At 45.6% G+C, this 15,476-nt stretch overlaps 1 protein-coding gene across 3 annotated transcripts; it reads left to right on the top strand.

The window, feature by feature from the left end:
- The first annotated feature begins 759 nt into the window (after positions 1-759).
- bnipl (BCL2 interacting protein like) lies at positions 760-14,730 on the top strand. 3 transcript variants are annotated; one of them, XR_006083047.1, is made up of 11 exons: positions 760-934; positions 5,066-5,146; positions 5,323-5,381; positions 5,473-5,730; positions 8,559-8,756; positions 9,914-10,016; positions 10,119-10,250; positions 12,513-12,599; positions 12,772-12,870; positions 12,977-13,139; positions 13,432-14,730. XR_006083047.1 is itself a non-coding variant. In XM_042319137.1 (10 exons), exons 1-10 carry the CDS (start codon positions 891-893, stop codon positions 12,999-13,001), a joined length of 1,086 nt encoding a protein of 361 aa, XP_042175071.1. In that variant the 5' UTR covers positions 760-890; the 3' UTR covers positions 13,002-14,730. The 3 variants fall into 3 exon arrangements, 2 of the variants coding, with proteins under 2 accessions (XP_042175071.1, XP_042175072.1); XM_042319137.1 differs by having other exon boundaries at positions 12,977-14,730; XM_042319138.1 differs by lacking the exon at positions 760-934 and adding an exon at positions 2,938-3,439 and having other exon boundaries at positions 12,977-14,730.
- The last annotated feature ends 746 nt before the right edge of the window (positions 14,731-15,476 follow it).

Raw genomic sequence — 15,476 nt, 5'->3', positions numbered from 1 at the left:
GTTCCTCCCAGTGTGGTATCTACTGTCTACCTTCCTCTAGAGTTTGGCCGGATCCAAATGTTCATACTGTTTCTGTACCATACTGGGGTTTGTGTTGTACCGGAAGTGCACACTTATTCTTTACGCACAAAATAAATTAGGCAACAGGGGTCTTGATCCAGGAGGGCATTGAATGTTTCTACTGTAACCAAGAAGCTTGATCTTGACATCTAGTCACTTAGCAAGTTAGCAAACCAAATGCTGGAGCCCTGAGCTGGATATCATGTATTTCTTATAGTTATACTTAAGTTGCAACGTGGCAGGCCCTGCGAGGCGCTGGTGGCCCCAACCCAAATAATGGTATTGAAAATCATGCCGTTGGTATTTTTCTAAATACCCTGGTATAAACGGAATATCGCCCAAGCCTACCTCCCTATTGTCCTTAACTCCTCCCTGACTGGGAGAACTGAGGCACATTCAATGGGATGCAATGTTTAGAACGCTGCAGATAGAAATGAAATGTATAGACTGGACAAGCCTCCATTATGCAGAGTACAAATGTTTCTGTTTATTCTATGCAGTGCATTTCTATCTGCGAGGCTCTAGCTTAAACATGTTTCAATCTGCCGACTAAGCACCATAGCTGCCCAGGTGAGCTTAGCCTTAGGTAATAGGGAAGCAACCACAACAGGTCCTGCTGAAATGCAGAAAAACCTGTAGGGACAGGAAGAGGGTGAATTCACTGACATAGACACACATCCACACAAACACACCCACCCAGATCAACAGACTTCCTCATGAGAAAGGCAGATGAGCCAGCAGGCTGTCTTGTTTTGCAAGAAACACTAGTTCCTGGAGGTACCTATTCAGTGCTGAAATAATCATCTGATCTCACTCACAGGGTGGATGATATGGGGACCTATACAGAGCAGGGGGACCAGTACATGCTAAATGGGTAAGTGATTAAACCACTTTGCTAGTTTATTCTGTGGAAACCCATAGTTTCACAACCAGTGTGTGTAGCAAATGTGAAGTGACGCTCATAGCGGTGTGGGTTTCCTGAAACAAAAACAGTGGTGTCAGTGTTTCAGCTCATTTCAATTGCCAGAGGGAAAGATAGAGTAGTGGATTTCAATTGTTAGAGGGAAAGATGGAGTGGATTTCAATTGTTAGAGGGAAAGATGGAGTGGATTTCAATTGTTAGAGGGAAAGATGGAGTGGATTTCAATTGTTAGAGGGAAAGATGGAGTGGATTTCAATTGTTAGAGGGAAAGATGGAGTGGATTTCAATTGCTAGAGGGAAATATGGAGTGGATTTCAATTGTTAGAGGGAAAGATGGAGTGGATTTCAATTGTTAGAGGGAAAGATGGAGTGGATTTCAATTGCTAGAGGGAAAGATGTAGTGGATTTCAATTGCTAGAGGGAAATATGGAGTGGATTTCAATTGCTAGAGGGAAAGATGTAGTGGATTTCAATTGCTAGAGGGAAATATGGAGTGGATTTCAATTGCTGGAGGGAAATATGGAGTTTGAAGTGTGAGTGTTGTATCTATCTCATTTACACCCCTCTAGACTCCATGTCATATGACCTACTCTCTGAACAATGGACAGGGGTTAACAAAAGGAGAACTGGGAAGTCACAAGCCACTCTGACACTCACCAGGCCAGTAGTGACGATAAAGATGCCATCCGTCCTGGGAGTCTCTGCTCTAATGACTTCCTCAGTGCTGAATCGCTGGCTTTGCAAAGCTGACAAAGCGTTGATTCATGCATGGGCTTAGTAATTGCCAAAGTTTGTTTTATAACTAAGATTTACATGGACTAAAGGGCAACTTCCACCACTGGATTTTGTGAGCTGTTGACAAGATTCACGAACAGTGTCTGGGGTGATGTAATAATGTCACTAGATATACATTTGATTTAGGCCTATAATTAATATACCGGTAATTGGAAAGAAACATACGGATCTTAGTCTCTGTCTGATACTTGTACTGCGAGTTACAGAAAGACAGCCACCGTATCTCTGATGTCATCATTAGTTGCCTCCGAATTCCTTCCATATCCCTTCTGTATATTGTCATCAATCTATCTGCCGGAGGTGGATAGATTGGAGTTGGAGGTATAGATAGATTATTGGCGTTAAAGAGGCATTTTTTCCGTTGCTTTTTGGAAGTAGGCTACATACCGGCTGTAACCGGAGTAAATGAGATGGTTGCTCAGCGTAACTCCATATTTGGTGATCAAGGAACATATTTTGACATAATGCTGACGGAAAGGGAGTTTGAATCGGAGCTTTCTTTGCGTTAGGGTAATCCCTGCTATCTACTCATGTCCTCTTATAGGCAGAGGCTTCAATAACTGCCTCTACAGGCCGTGGCCATTACAATATCAGGTTTCCTTAACACAGAGTATACACCCTAGGCATGCTTCATCGGGAACAATGCAAGAGCACAGAGGTTGTCTTCCCTTCCCACCACGAGCAGCTATTAACAGATTTTTTTACACGCGTCTACAGGTAACTGCCAAAATACACAAAACGTGTCTTAATATTGCGTTGGGCACCACGAGCCAGAACAGCTTCAATGCGCGGTGGCAAAGATTCTGCAAGTGTCTGGAACGCTATTGGAGGGATGCGACACCATTATTCAACGAGAATTTGGTGTTTTGTAGATGGTGGTGGGAAACGCTGTCTCACGAGCCGCTCAGAATCTCCCTTAAGTGTTCAATTGAGTTGAGATCTGTTCACTGGTTGGTTGCAACACAGAGACACACACAAACGCATACACACCCTTTAAACCCCATATGCTCCAATCTCACAAGATGTTCAGGTGTTCAGTGCCACAACGATCACGTCATAACGGGACGCCCACATTTTAAATAATTAAATAGATAATGAGTTTATACTCAGACCACAATCCACAAACCAACGCAGCAAAACCTTACTGTCACGAGTTCAGCTGGGTTGACTCATTAAACCATAGACATACAGGCTCTCGAGAGGGACTTATTGATGTGTCATTCTCGTTTTAAAAAATCAGGAGAAGGCAATACCGTTTTTTTAATGATAGTTGAGTAAACAGGAACTGTTATTGTTGCCGAAATGTGTTTCCTTTCAGTGTGGTAAGAGTTTGAGACTGCTGCATTGAGATACTCAACTATTTATCTACGGATCTGCTCATTTTGATGTGTTTACAAGTTGCGATGAGTGATAGATCAGAAAGTTCTCACTCACTCAGGTGTGGTGAACGTGTCACCAGCCGAGCACGTACAAAGCCCTCTGATTGGCTGTGTGGTTGGGTCGTCAGAACACTGCACTTGTGCGAACGTCGGAGTGTTTACAATGGACGACTTTTAAATGACTTATCTTCTTGATAAACTTTTTTTTAACGTTTTTTTTTTACTCATCTTTTAATCATGATGTCTGCATGAGTGCGCGTTTATACAGAGGAAAGGGTGAAAGGTAGGCTATGCTTTGTGTATCGGTGTGTCTCTACAGTAGAACATTGTGTAACTACAGTAGAACTAGGTTGTTGGAGACGGGGAAGCTGATGTGGAAGCAATGTATAATCCAGTTGACGGCTTGAACACAGTTGTGCAAAGTTAGTTTACAACATGTTAATACTGTGTAATGACACTAAAAGTGCTTAAACTATATGGATAAACTTACTGTAGTTTCATGATTCTTCATTTGTTTTTACATAGGGCCTACAGTTGGACATATTATAATTATTTTATCTTTGCCAATTTATTGGTGCATCTAGCATTTGCTTATTACTCTGTTTTAATTTCTAAGTGACAGCTGGTGGTCTTCTATACCAAGACTATTCCCCTTTATGACAGTTTACAAATGAGTCTATATTCTTTATTTGTATGTCTTTACAGTGTGACGCTCTATGAACGTCATTACTTTAACAGCCCAATTCCCTTTTACGGTCCGTAAAGTCTAATTCATATGACAGGAGAGCACTAATGAAACGTTAACACAATATAGGGAAGTGATCAGCAGACATACTGAACATATGTGCCAAGGATGCATTATGCATGCAGTTGGTGGGTCTAAGGGTGTGTTGGCCACTTTGTGAACCACTCTTCCATGGAGTACTGGAGGCACAGTCACAGAGGGTGCTGTTTGACTCTTGCAGTGGTCCTGAAACCTTGTCAAGTGTGTCCACTGGCAGAGGCAGTCTAGACCAATGACAGCCAGAGGACACACATGAGGCAGTCTAGACCAATGACAGCCAGAGGACACACATGGAGTAAGACAAGTTGCAAGCCTACATTGTTAGTTTTCTCTCTCGCTCTTCTGCACTTGGACGTGATTGTGTCTGTGTACTCTCTGAGCACTGGAGTGAGGTGAGGGAGAACTTGAGGACTCTTCTCAGTGTGTGCGTGTGTGTTTGTGTGTGTGGGGCGGGTGCTTGTTTGCAAGGTGTGTCTTGACTGTGATAAGGGCTCGGCAAGTAAGAGTGGCTTGTCTGTTAAATGAACAAAACAATGCTATGCCGTTGCACAGCCGTTGGCTTCTATGCAAGCGCCCCTGCTGAGGTTACTGCCTTTTAGAAGATTGTGTTCCACAATATAATATAACCAGTTGATTTTACACTTTCAATAAATTCATCTTAAATAGTACTAATGGTTATGATAAATTAGGTATTGTTTCACACTGGTGGCATATAGATAAATGCACATTATGTGTGTACAAGAACAATCAAAAAATGTCAAATGCCCATCCCTTTAATCCTGTTTTCTGCCAACAATGCCTGCAGTACCACAGTCAGCCTTCTTCCTGGTTTCAATGAGAGGGGGCAGTCGTTCTCCCCTGGTAACCAATGAACATATTGCAATGATTCGACCTTGTGATTCATGCGTAATGTTTGACAGGCACTTTACAAAGACTTTATTCATTTGGTATCATCACATTAAAAACATGGTACATGCGTTTGGGCAGTGGCCTTCATCAGAGTGTCTGTCAGACTGTGTCTTATTTGAGCTCTTAAGGACTATAGACTGTTGTTGAATCTTTTGATTATTACAGCATGTGCAGCAAGACTATTGAATGTACTGTGACATGCTGTCTGTTCTGTAGGAGTCCAGAGGGGGCGAAGGCTGCTTCCCACATCCAGGACATGGAGCTGAGGGAGGAATGGCAGGATGAGGAGTTCCCCAGGTCAGAGAAAAACCTAACCCTGACCTTTAACCTTACCCCCTGAACTGTAAACCCCAGCCTGTTCACCATGACAATCTTAAATGATATTTTAGGTCCCTGCAAAGAATGCTTTTTGGTTATGACCGGGTAAGAAAGCAGTACTAAGCTTTTTCAACTATTTTGTATTCCCCCCCTAGACCTCTTCCTGAAGATTCCCATAGTCCTGAGACCCAAGGAGAAAATGCAGAGAGACCAGGTATATCCCTAATACCAAATGTCTGCAAAGGCCTAATTCCAAAAGTACTGCACCATATCCCACAATACCTGTTTGTGTGCTACTCCCCCAGCTCCACCCACCAGCCTGGCCCTGTCAGAAAACCCCATAAGGAAGAAGCGTCTGGTGGCGCCCACCCTCAGCCTGACCCTGTCCCGTACCGACTCAGCGGACCGCAGTGTGAAGTCAGGGGACACCGGGTACTCTGCCGCCGCCCTCTCACCCGACGAAGATGACACGGAGCTGGACATCAACCTGGAGGCCCTGGAGACACCCTCGGACAGCGAGTCCTGCAACTTCCCTGACAGCATGCACGAACTGGAGTGGGAGGGTGAGAAGGGAGACAAGAACTGGAGTGGGAGGGTGAGAGAGGATACAAGAACTGGAGTGGGAGGGTGAGAGAGGAGACAAGAACTGGAGTGGGAGGGTGAGAGAGGAGACAAGAACTGGAGTGGGAGGGTGAGAGAGGAGACAAGAACTGGAGTGGGAGGGTGAGAGAGGAGACAAGAACTGGAGTGGGAGGGTGAGAGAGGAGACAAGAACTGGAGTGGGAGGGTGAGAGAGGAGACAAGAACTGGAGTGGGAGGGTGAGAGAGGAGACAAGAACTGGAGTGGGAGGGTGAGAGAGGAGACAAGAACTGGAGTGGGAGGGTGAGAGAGGAGACAAGAACTGGAGTGGGAGGGTGAGAGAGGAGACAAGAACTGGAGTGGGAGGGTGAGAGAAGAAACAAGAACTGGAGTGGGAGGGTGAGAGGGGAGACAAGAACTGGAGTGGGAGGGTGAGAGAGGAGACAAGAACTTGTGTGGGAGGGTGAGAGAGGAGACAAGAACTGGAGTGGGAGGGTGAGAGAGGAGACAAGAACTGGAGTGGGAGGGTGAGAGAGGGGACAAGAACTGGAGTGGGAGGGTGAGAGAGGAGACAAGAACTGGAGTGGGAGGGTGAGAGAGGAGACAAGAACTGGAGTGGGAGGGTGAGAGAGGAGACAAGAACTGAAGTGGGAGGGTGAGAGAGGAGACAAGAACTGGAGTGGGAGGGTGAGAGAAGAAACAAGAACTGGAGTGGGAGGGTGTGAGAGGGAGACAAGAACTGGAGTGGGAGGGTGAGAGAGGAGACAAGAACTTGTGGGGAGGGTGAGAGAAGAGACAAGAACTGGAGTGGGAGGGTGAGAGGGGAGACAAGAACTGGAGTAGGTGAGAGAGGGGACAAGAACTGGAGTAGGTGAGAGAGGGGACAAAAACTGGAGTGGGTGAGAGAGGGGACAAGAACTGGAGTGGGTGAGAGAGGGGACAAAAACAGAAGTGGGAGGGTGAGAGAGGAGACAAGAACTGGAGTGGGAGGGTGAGAGGGGAGACAAGAACTGGAGTAGGTGAGAGAGGGGACAAGAACAGATGTGAGAGAGGAGACAAGAACTGGAGTGGGAGGGTGAGAGAGAACTGGAGTGGGAGGGTGAGAGAAGAAACAAGAACTGGAGTAGGTGAGAGAGGGGACAAGAACTGGAGTGGGTGAGAGAGGGGACAAGAACTGGAGTGGGTGAGAGAGGGGACAAAAACAGAAGTGGGAGGGTGAGAGAGGGATGAGAACTGGAGTGGGTGAGAGGGGACAAAAACAGAAGTGGGAGGGTGAGAGAGGAGACAAGAACTGGAGTGGGAGGGTGAGAGGGGAGACAAGAACTGGAGTAGGTGAGAGGGGACAAGAACAGATGTGGGAGGGTGAGAGAGAGACAAGAACTGGAGTGGGAGGGTGAGAGGGGAGACAAGAACTGGAGTGGGAGGGTGAGAGAAGAAACAAGAACTGGAGTAGGTGAGAGAGGGGACAAGAACTGGAGTGGGTGAGAGAGGGGACAAGAACTGGAGTGGGTGAGAGGGGGACAAGAACAGAAGTGGGAGGGTGAGAGAGGAGACAAGAACTGGAGTGGGAGGGTGAGAGGGGAGACAAGAACTGGAGTGGGAGGGTGAGAGAGAACTGGAGTGGGAGGGTGAGAGAGAACTGGAGTGGGAGGGTGAGAGAGAACCAGAGTGGGAGGGTGACAGAGAACGGGAGTGGGAGGGTGACCGAGAACTGGAGTGGGAGGATGACAGAGAAAGACGGCTTGCACGAACTGGAGTGGGAAGGTAAAAGTGAGAGTGGGATGTATGAGGGTGGGGAGAGAGACTGAGGGGGTGTGGGGGTAGAATGAACTGTAGTGGGAGGTCAGAAAACAGAGAGTAGGAGAGAGACTGAGGGGGTGTGGGGGTAGAATGAACTGTAGTGGGAGGTCAGAAAACAGAGGGTAGGAGAGAGACTGAGGGGGTGTGGGGGTAGAATGAACTGTAGTGGGAGGTCAGAAAACAGAGAGTAGGAGAGAGACTGAGGGGGTGTGGGGGTAGAATGAACTGTAGTGGGAGGTCAGAAAACAGAGGGTAGGAGAGAGACTGGGGGGGTGGGGGTAGAATGAACTGTAGTGGGAGGTCAGAATGAACTGTAGTGGGAGGTCAGAAAACAGAGGGTAGGAAAGAGACTGAGGGGGTGTGGGGGGTAGAATGAACTGTAGTGGGAGGTCAGATAACAGAGTAGGAGAGAGACTTAGGGGGTGTGGGGGGGTAGAATGAACTGTAGTGGGAGGTCAGAAAACAGAGGGTAGGAGAGAAACTGAGGGGGTGTGGGGGAAGAATGAACTGTAGTGGGAGGTCAGATAACAGAGAGAGGAGAGAAACTGAGGGGGTGTGGGGTAGAATGAACTGTAGTGGGAGGTCAGATAACAGAGAGTAGGAGAGAAACTGAGGGGGTGTGGGGGGAAGAATGAACTGTAGTGGGAGGTCAGATAACAGAGAGTAGGAGAGAAACTGAGGGGGTGTGGGGGAAGAATGAACTGTAGTGGGAGGTCAGATAGTAGGAGAGAGACTTAGGGGGTGTGGGGGTAGAATGAACTGTAGTGGGAGGTCAGATAACAGAGAGTAGGAGAGAGACTGAGGGGGTGTAGGGGTAGAATGAACTGTAGTGGGAGGTCAGAAAACCGAGAGTAGGAGAGAGACAAAGAGAAATTCCAATTTGGAACATAGTATTCTTCTATTTCATTCCATTTTATATTTTGAATTCCATTCTGAAATGGAATGGTATGATGCTTGCACAATCTAATCCCACTATTCTTGACCTTCATCTGACCTCTGATGACCCTCCAGATGACCTGCCACGGCTGGGCCGGGGGGAGGATGGTGTCTCAGGCACCACGGTGATGGAGCAGGCAGAGATGGGCTCGATGGAGCTAGACCAGGTGGACAACAGGGGGCGCCGCTGGAGAAGGTTCTGCGTCGCAGGACAGGAGTACCACGTCAACATGAGTGTCCTGGAGCCATACCTCCAGGTGCTCTCTCACGGAGGTGAGACACAGCTGAAGCTGACTGTCAAGTAGCCACTTGACCAACCTGTAAAATCAATGCTTCCATAACTGAGTCCAGCTGAGTGCATATGACACAGCATCTGTTGTGTAGCTCCCACTATATGCATTTGCTGAAAATGACAGGCCTCAGTGAAAGGGAATGATTTTCAGTTGCACTATGTAATTCTATCTGATATACCAAACATTAAGAACTGCTCTTTCCATGACATAGACTGACCAGGTGAATCCAGGTGAAAGCTATGATCCCTTATTGATGTCACTTGTTAAATCCACTTAAAGTAGGATTTTTCAGCCATGAGACAATTGAGACATGGATTGTGTATGTGTGCCATTCAGAAGGTGAATGATTTAAGTGCCTTTGAACGGGGTATGGTTGCTCCCGAGTGGCGCAGCGATCTAAGGCACTGCAATCCCTGGTTCGAATCCAGGCTGCATCACATCCGGCCGTGAATGGGACTCCCATAGGGCGGCGCACAATTGTCCCAGCGTCGTCTGGGTTTGGCCGGGGTAGGCTGTCATTGTAAATAAGAATTTGTTCTTAACTGACTTGCCTAGTTAAATAAAGGTTACATTTAAAAAATATATATCTTTAAATAGTAGGTGCCAGGCGCACCGGTTTGTGTCAAGAATTACAACGCTGCTGTGTTTTTCACGCTCAACAGTTTCCCATGTGTATCCCAGGTCCACCACCCAAAGGACATCCAACCAACTTGATACAACTGTGGGAAGCATTGGAGTCAACATGGGCCAGTGTCCCTGTGGAATGCCTTCGACACCTTGTAGAGTCCATCCCCCATCTATATATTACTGTATATACCCCTAAAATAATAGTATGTTAGGTTGAGGAGGATGGCTTCCTTTGACTATAAGATTGTATCTATTTTATGAATAGCCTTACTGGGCCCAATCAAGTTACCTCATCATGATGTCAAACAACAACAGAGTTCAAACAGAAATACATTTACCTTAAATATTTCAGTATTTTATTAGGACCCCCATTAGCAGTACTTAACACTATAGCAGTTCAACATGTACTCCGTCTATACTCCCACAGTTGGAACTTGTCTTTCTTCACTATGTAATTCTATGTGATGTACATGTGCCGTATCTCATGAGGTATGCCTCTGTGTCTCCTAGGTTATTACGGGGAGGCTATGAACGCCATCATCACGTTCTCCTCCTGTTACCTACCAGAGAACACGGTGGAGAACTATGAGTACGTCATGGACAATCTCTTCAGGTCAGTGTAGACGGACAAACACCCTCTGGTGTTGAGGTCTCAATGAAAGATGACAATCAAAGTAGTTTTAGTTTGTTATTTGGGTGTGTGTGTACGCTGCAGGTACATAGTGGGGACGCTGGACCTGATGGTGTCAGAAGGCTATGTCATGGTGTACCTGTGCAGCATGGCTCCCAGGAATAAGATGCCCGCCATCAAATGGCTGCGACAGTGTTACACCTCCATTGACAGAAGGTACAGTATGTTCCTCTTGCTCTTTCTCTCACAAGGTTCCCTCTGCTGTTGTACTGAAAGAGTCCAGAGGAGGGGGCAAGTGGCCCTATGGTTCTCTGTATAGCACTTCTGTGGTCCAGGTATTGGACAGAATGGGAGGACGTAATGGGAGGGCTCTTATTCCTGTCCTATCTCTGCTTCTCCTCCCCGCGTGTGGAATGTCACAGAAATGCTATAATGATTCAGGGCTGTGAGGATCACTACCACAGGGTAGTATAATGATTCAGGGCTGTGAGGATCTCTACCACAGGGTAGTATAATGATTCAGGGCTGTGAGGATCTCTACCACAGGGTAGTGTAATGATTCAGGGCTGTGAGGATCACTACCACAGGGTAGTATAATGATTCAGGGCTGTGAGGATCTCTACCACAGGGTAGTGTAATGATTCAGGGCTGTGAGGATCTCTACCACAGGGTAGTATAATGATTCAGGGCTGTGAGGATCTCTACCACAGGGTAGTATAATGATTCAGGGCTGTGAGGATTTCTACCACAGGGTAGTGTAATGATTCAGGGTTGTGAGGATCTCTACCACAGGGTAGTATAATGATTCAGGGCTGTGAGGATCTCTACCACAGGGTAGTATAATGATTCAGGGCTGTGAGGATCTCTACCACAGGGTAGTGTAATGATTCAGGGCTGTGAGGATCTCTACCACAGGGAAGTGCCCCCTCCGGACATTCCTCAGATAACCCTCTGATCCCTGACTGTGTGCGTGTGCCAAATCAAAATCAAATTGTATTCGTCACGTACACAGTTTCCAGCAGGTATAAAAGGTGCAGTGAAATGCTTGTGTGCTGGCTCTCTCAACATCGCAGTACAATTATCAATATCAATAATACAAAGTCCAATCAAAAATAAGTGTACTAAAGTATATCCACGTGTCGGTATATTTGCCATTTGTCTCATACTGTATCTGTGCAGTTGGTTCTACTGTAATGTGGTCCTCCTTATCATTGAGATGTTTCCATAGCCCATATAAAGGCAGCTCAGTGCTCAGTCTCTGCATGCCTGGCCACTGGCCACACTCCACAGCATAACGTTCCCATACATAAACCACCACATTCACTGTGCATACCACAGTGGCCTCCCAAACATCAGGTTGACCATCATCTTGCTCCTAATATACCTTAGGGTGTGGTTTCCCAAACCCGGGTGCACGTTTTTGTTGTTGACATAGCACTACACAGATGATTCAAATAACCTACTCATCACCAAGCTTTGATTATCTGAATCAGCTGTGTAGTGTAAGGGCAAAAACCAAAACGTTCTCCCAGGGAGGGGGGGGGAATCAAGTTTGGGAAACCCTGCCTTAGGGAATTATAGTGCCAAAGGTACAGATGTAGGATCTTAATTTGAGCCAGTTTGCTACAATACAAAAATAATCTTGAAGCAACCGGAAATGTGAATTATTATGTGGATTTTAATTGATGGACATTTGTGTAAGGGTTGATATATTTTTCATAAGGGAAAATCAAGTCAAAACGTCAGAAGCCTTTTTAAACCTCAAATACACTACGTAAAAAATGTCCTGCATTGCAGGAACGTTATCCTGCAAAAGGGTGATCCAATTTAGATCCTACATCTGTAGCATGCCTTCTGGTGAACTTGGACGAGACCAGACCTATTTCCAGACACTGGTGTCTTTGAGAAAACCAGCCCTCAGACGTTACCTCACGCGCTCAATTTGGAGGGAGGCAAATGCGGTTGCTATGCGACCGTGAGCTTTTGAGTCATATCATCAGAATCAGGTCTCAACGCCGTATATCATGGCACTCTTCCCAGGGCATTAAGAGAGAACTACACATAGGATGAACATTCTTATTCTATTCAACTAAGGTTGGTGTTTACTGAGGCGTCTAAGTGTATGATTTTCTTCACGTGACTCAGAGAAACAGACATTGATGTCAGGTTTCTTCCCAGGCCTAGGGGATTGTTTAGGAAATCAGACATTCGCCGTGTTCCATCCAGAGAATCTGCCTCAGGCACTATGTTACTCATATCATGTGGTTGTTTCTGCCCAGGCCTAGGGGATTGTTTAGGAAATCAGACATTCGCCGTGTTCCATCCAGAGAATCTGCCTCAGGCACTATGTTACTCATATCATGTGGTTGTTTCCGCCTACGTATTTGACACGTATTGTAACTCGCCCTGAATAATGTGGATTAAATGAGTCATGTAAATGTAATGCCTGTGGAGTCATGGTGATGGTTCTCCTGGCAGGTTGAGGAAGGATCTGAAGGGGCTCTTTGTGGTCCACCCTGCCTGGTACATCAAAGCACTCATCACTGTCGTCAAGCCTTTCATCAGGTGAGCAGAACCATTAAAGTCATATTTCATTTGAACCACATCAGTCCTCAGATGATTCAACAAGTCACACTGATTCAGTGAGTCCCACTCCATCTGTTGTGAAGATCCAGCTGCAGCATATGTCTTGACCATGCTGATGTTCTCTCAAACCTCTGACCTCTGCCCTCCACAGTGAGAAGTTCAGCCGGAAGATCCTCTTCATTCCCAGCCTGCAGGAGCTGTCTGAGTACATCCCCATGGAACGCCTGCAGATTCCCGACAGCATCCGAGAGTGAGTGACTGGGTTCTCGAGAGCTATATTAGCCTGGAAGTTATTACAATTTTACTTTTACGTTGTAGGATAATTATTCCCGTATTAAAAGTGCTTTTTTCTCTAGGTATGATGCGAGGATGAACGGGTGAGGAACATATCGCGGGAAGCCAAAGAGCGGACATTGAGAGTGGATAGGCGAAGGAGGGGAAGACAGCAGATGACTGGGAACTATGGGCTGAATTACCATCAAAGTTCAAAAGTTAACTGGGCCAAATGTCACCCTGCAGGTATGCTTGGACGTGCAGCACTTTTGTTGTACAGAAAATGAGACTTTGTGTGTACAGACACACCTTTAATTTATTCATCGTTGAATGTAATGTCACTAAAGAAGATCACTTCCCCAAGCCACTGGCTTTGCAACAGTTTCATAACTGCCCCTATTTTGTGGTACTTGAATGCAACCCTATCATATGTATTGATAAGAGTGATTTGTGGGACCTGTCGTCAAGGAGCAACCTACAGTCAGTTTGAACACAACATAACACTTAGATGAAATGTCCAGATGGTTTTCTGTTACAGGTGCCTTCACTGGAGCTCACATTGACTGCTGCTTTATCTGTAAGAGCTTACTGCACTGTAGTGCCAAGTACAACACTTTGGGATGTCACCTTTTAATGTTTACTCAAATGTGATTGATGCACAACAAATACTTTAGGTTAAGATGGAGACAGTCTATTTAATAAAATAAATCAGAATTTACATCATGACATAAATTCTGACGTATTTTACTGTATTATTCTGACCTTGTAAACCTAAGCCTTTTTATAGCCTACCCTCAGAGCAAATATTTATGGAAGAGAACTCTTGAACAACCTGTACTTTTAGAATTGTCATTTTCTAACCATACTTTCTATAGCTGAATGATCTTCTCACTTTAAGACATTTGTTTTAGAGCACTGGTTACCACATGTAAGGGCTTTTACACCATTTTAAAGGAAGGGGTGTCACCATGGAAACGCTGCAGGCATTCAGGACATGGCAGCCGCAGGAAGTGAGGTAGCTATGGAAGAAGAATACTGCTGCCTGCATTTACTGTAACAGTGACATGTCCATTAATTAGGGATGATGAAGAATATTCATCTGAAAATGAAAAACATTTTTCTGAAAAAGGGAGCTATTGAATGTATTGTTTTGTTAGTCTTTTATGCTAATAAAAAACATGAGCTGGCGCACACCCAGAAAAAAATGTTTGTGTGGAGGTGCAGACTAACAACGAAAAAATTACAAGCTATCAAAATAAAGTCGCACACTCCATATATAAACTCCCAGTAATCTATTGGGTATTTACCAACGTTTCGGCTTCACTGTGCCTTCTTCAGGGTAATGTCATGAGTACTTCAAACAGGTTATGTAGACAAATAGTGCAATTAGTGCAACCAATGACAATTTTACCACAGGAAATTGTGGGGTTTTCAATGTTACTGCTACTGAATTATAACACCATATTGGGGATGTTTTTAAATCTACAGAAGTCCTCAAAAGACTCCTTTAAAAAACTGGTGGTAGTTAACAACAGATCTTAAATACATGAGACGATGATGCATTCAGTATTAAATCAGATTAGTATTCAGTAAGATTATATGGTGGTGGTTGGTATCGCTCATGTCAGCTGGGTGTTCTGAAATACTCTGAATTGTGTTGCATTGTGGAGGAGGAAACTGAATGGCCTCAGATAGATATGGTGTCCTTCGTTAACACGACTGGAGTCTGACTGCTTGTTTTTCAGGGATTATTTCGTACCCCTCTGCATTCACATCTTTGTCCCAGTGGTCTGTCTGCTTGCCAGTTGTACATGTAAATAAAGTTGTCATCATGGGACTCGTCTTTGTTTTTTGTTTTTTTGAAGAAGCTTAAGTAAATAAGTGAAGATGGAATCATTCATCTTCAGGTATCAAATAAAAACTGCTGGTTATTCTGAGAAGAGCTAGGACTGGAGTTATAGGTGATGATACAAAGTACATCCAATGAATATTACTATTCAAAAACACTGGACACCCCGTAGCCTTCACACGTCCTCTACTGGACACCCCGTAGCCTTCACACGTCCTCTACTGGACACCCCGTAGCCTTCACACGTCCTCTACTAAACACCCCGTAGACTTCACTAAACACCCCGTCCTCTACTAAACACCCCGTAGACTTCACACCCCGTAGACTCCTCTACTAAACACCCCGTAGACTTCACACACCGAAAGACTTCACATGTCCTCTACTAAACACCCCGTAGACTTCACAGACTTCACATGTCCTCTACTAAACACCCCGTAGACTTCACACTAAACACCCCGTAGACTTCAGACTTCACACGTCCTCTACTAAACACCCCGTAGACTTCACACCCCGTAGACTTCACACGTCCTCTACTAAACACCCCGTAGACTTCACACGTCCTCTACTAAACACCCCGTAGACTTCACACCCCGTAGACTTCACACGTCCTCTACTAAACACCCCGTAGACTTCACACGTCCTCTACTAAACACCCCGTCGACTTCTACTAAACACCCCGTAGACTTCACACGTCCTCTACTAAACACCCCGTAGACTTCACACGTCCTCTACTA

The sequence above is a fragment of the Oncorhynchus tshawytscha genome, unplaced genomic scaffold, assembly GCF_018296145.1.
Source record: "Oncorhynchus tshawytscha isolate Ot180627B unplaced genomic scaffold, Otsh_v2.0 Un_scaffold_7589_pilon_pilon, whole genome shotgun sequence".
In the NCBI taxonomy this organism is placed as follows: Eukaryota; Metazoa; Chordata; class Actinopteri; order Salmoniformes; family Salmonidae; genus Oncorhynchus; species Oncorhynchus tshawytscha.
This window is presented reverse-complemented; position numbering and strand designations above follow the sequence as displayed.

Coding starts and splice junctions, on each gene's coding strand:
- bnipl (XM_042319137.1), top strand. CDS start 891: ATGGGGACCTATACAGAGCAGGGGGACCAGTACATGCTAAATGG. Junction 935..5,065: donor GACCAGTACATGCTAAATGG/GTAAGTGATTAA, acceptor TCTGTTCTGTAG/GAGTCCAGAGGGGGCGAAGG. Junction 8,757..9,913: donor CCAGGTGCTCTCTCACGGAG/GTGAGACACAGC, acceptor TGTGTCTCCTAG/GTTATTACGGGGAGGCTATG.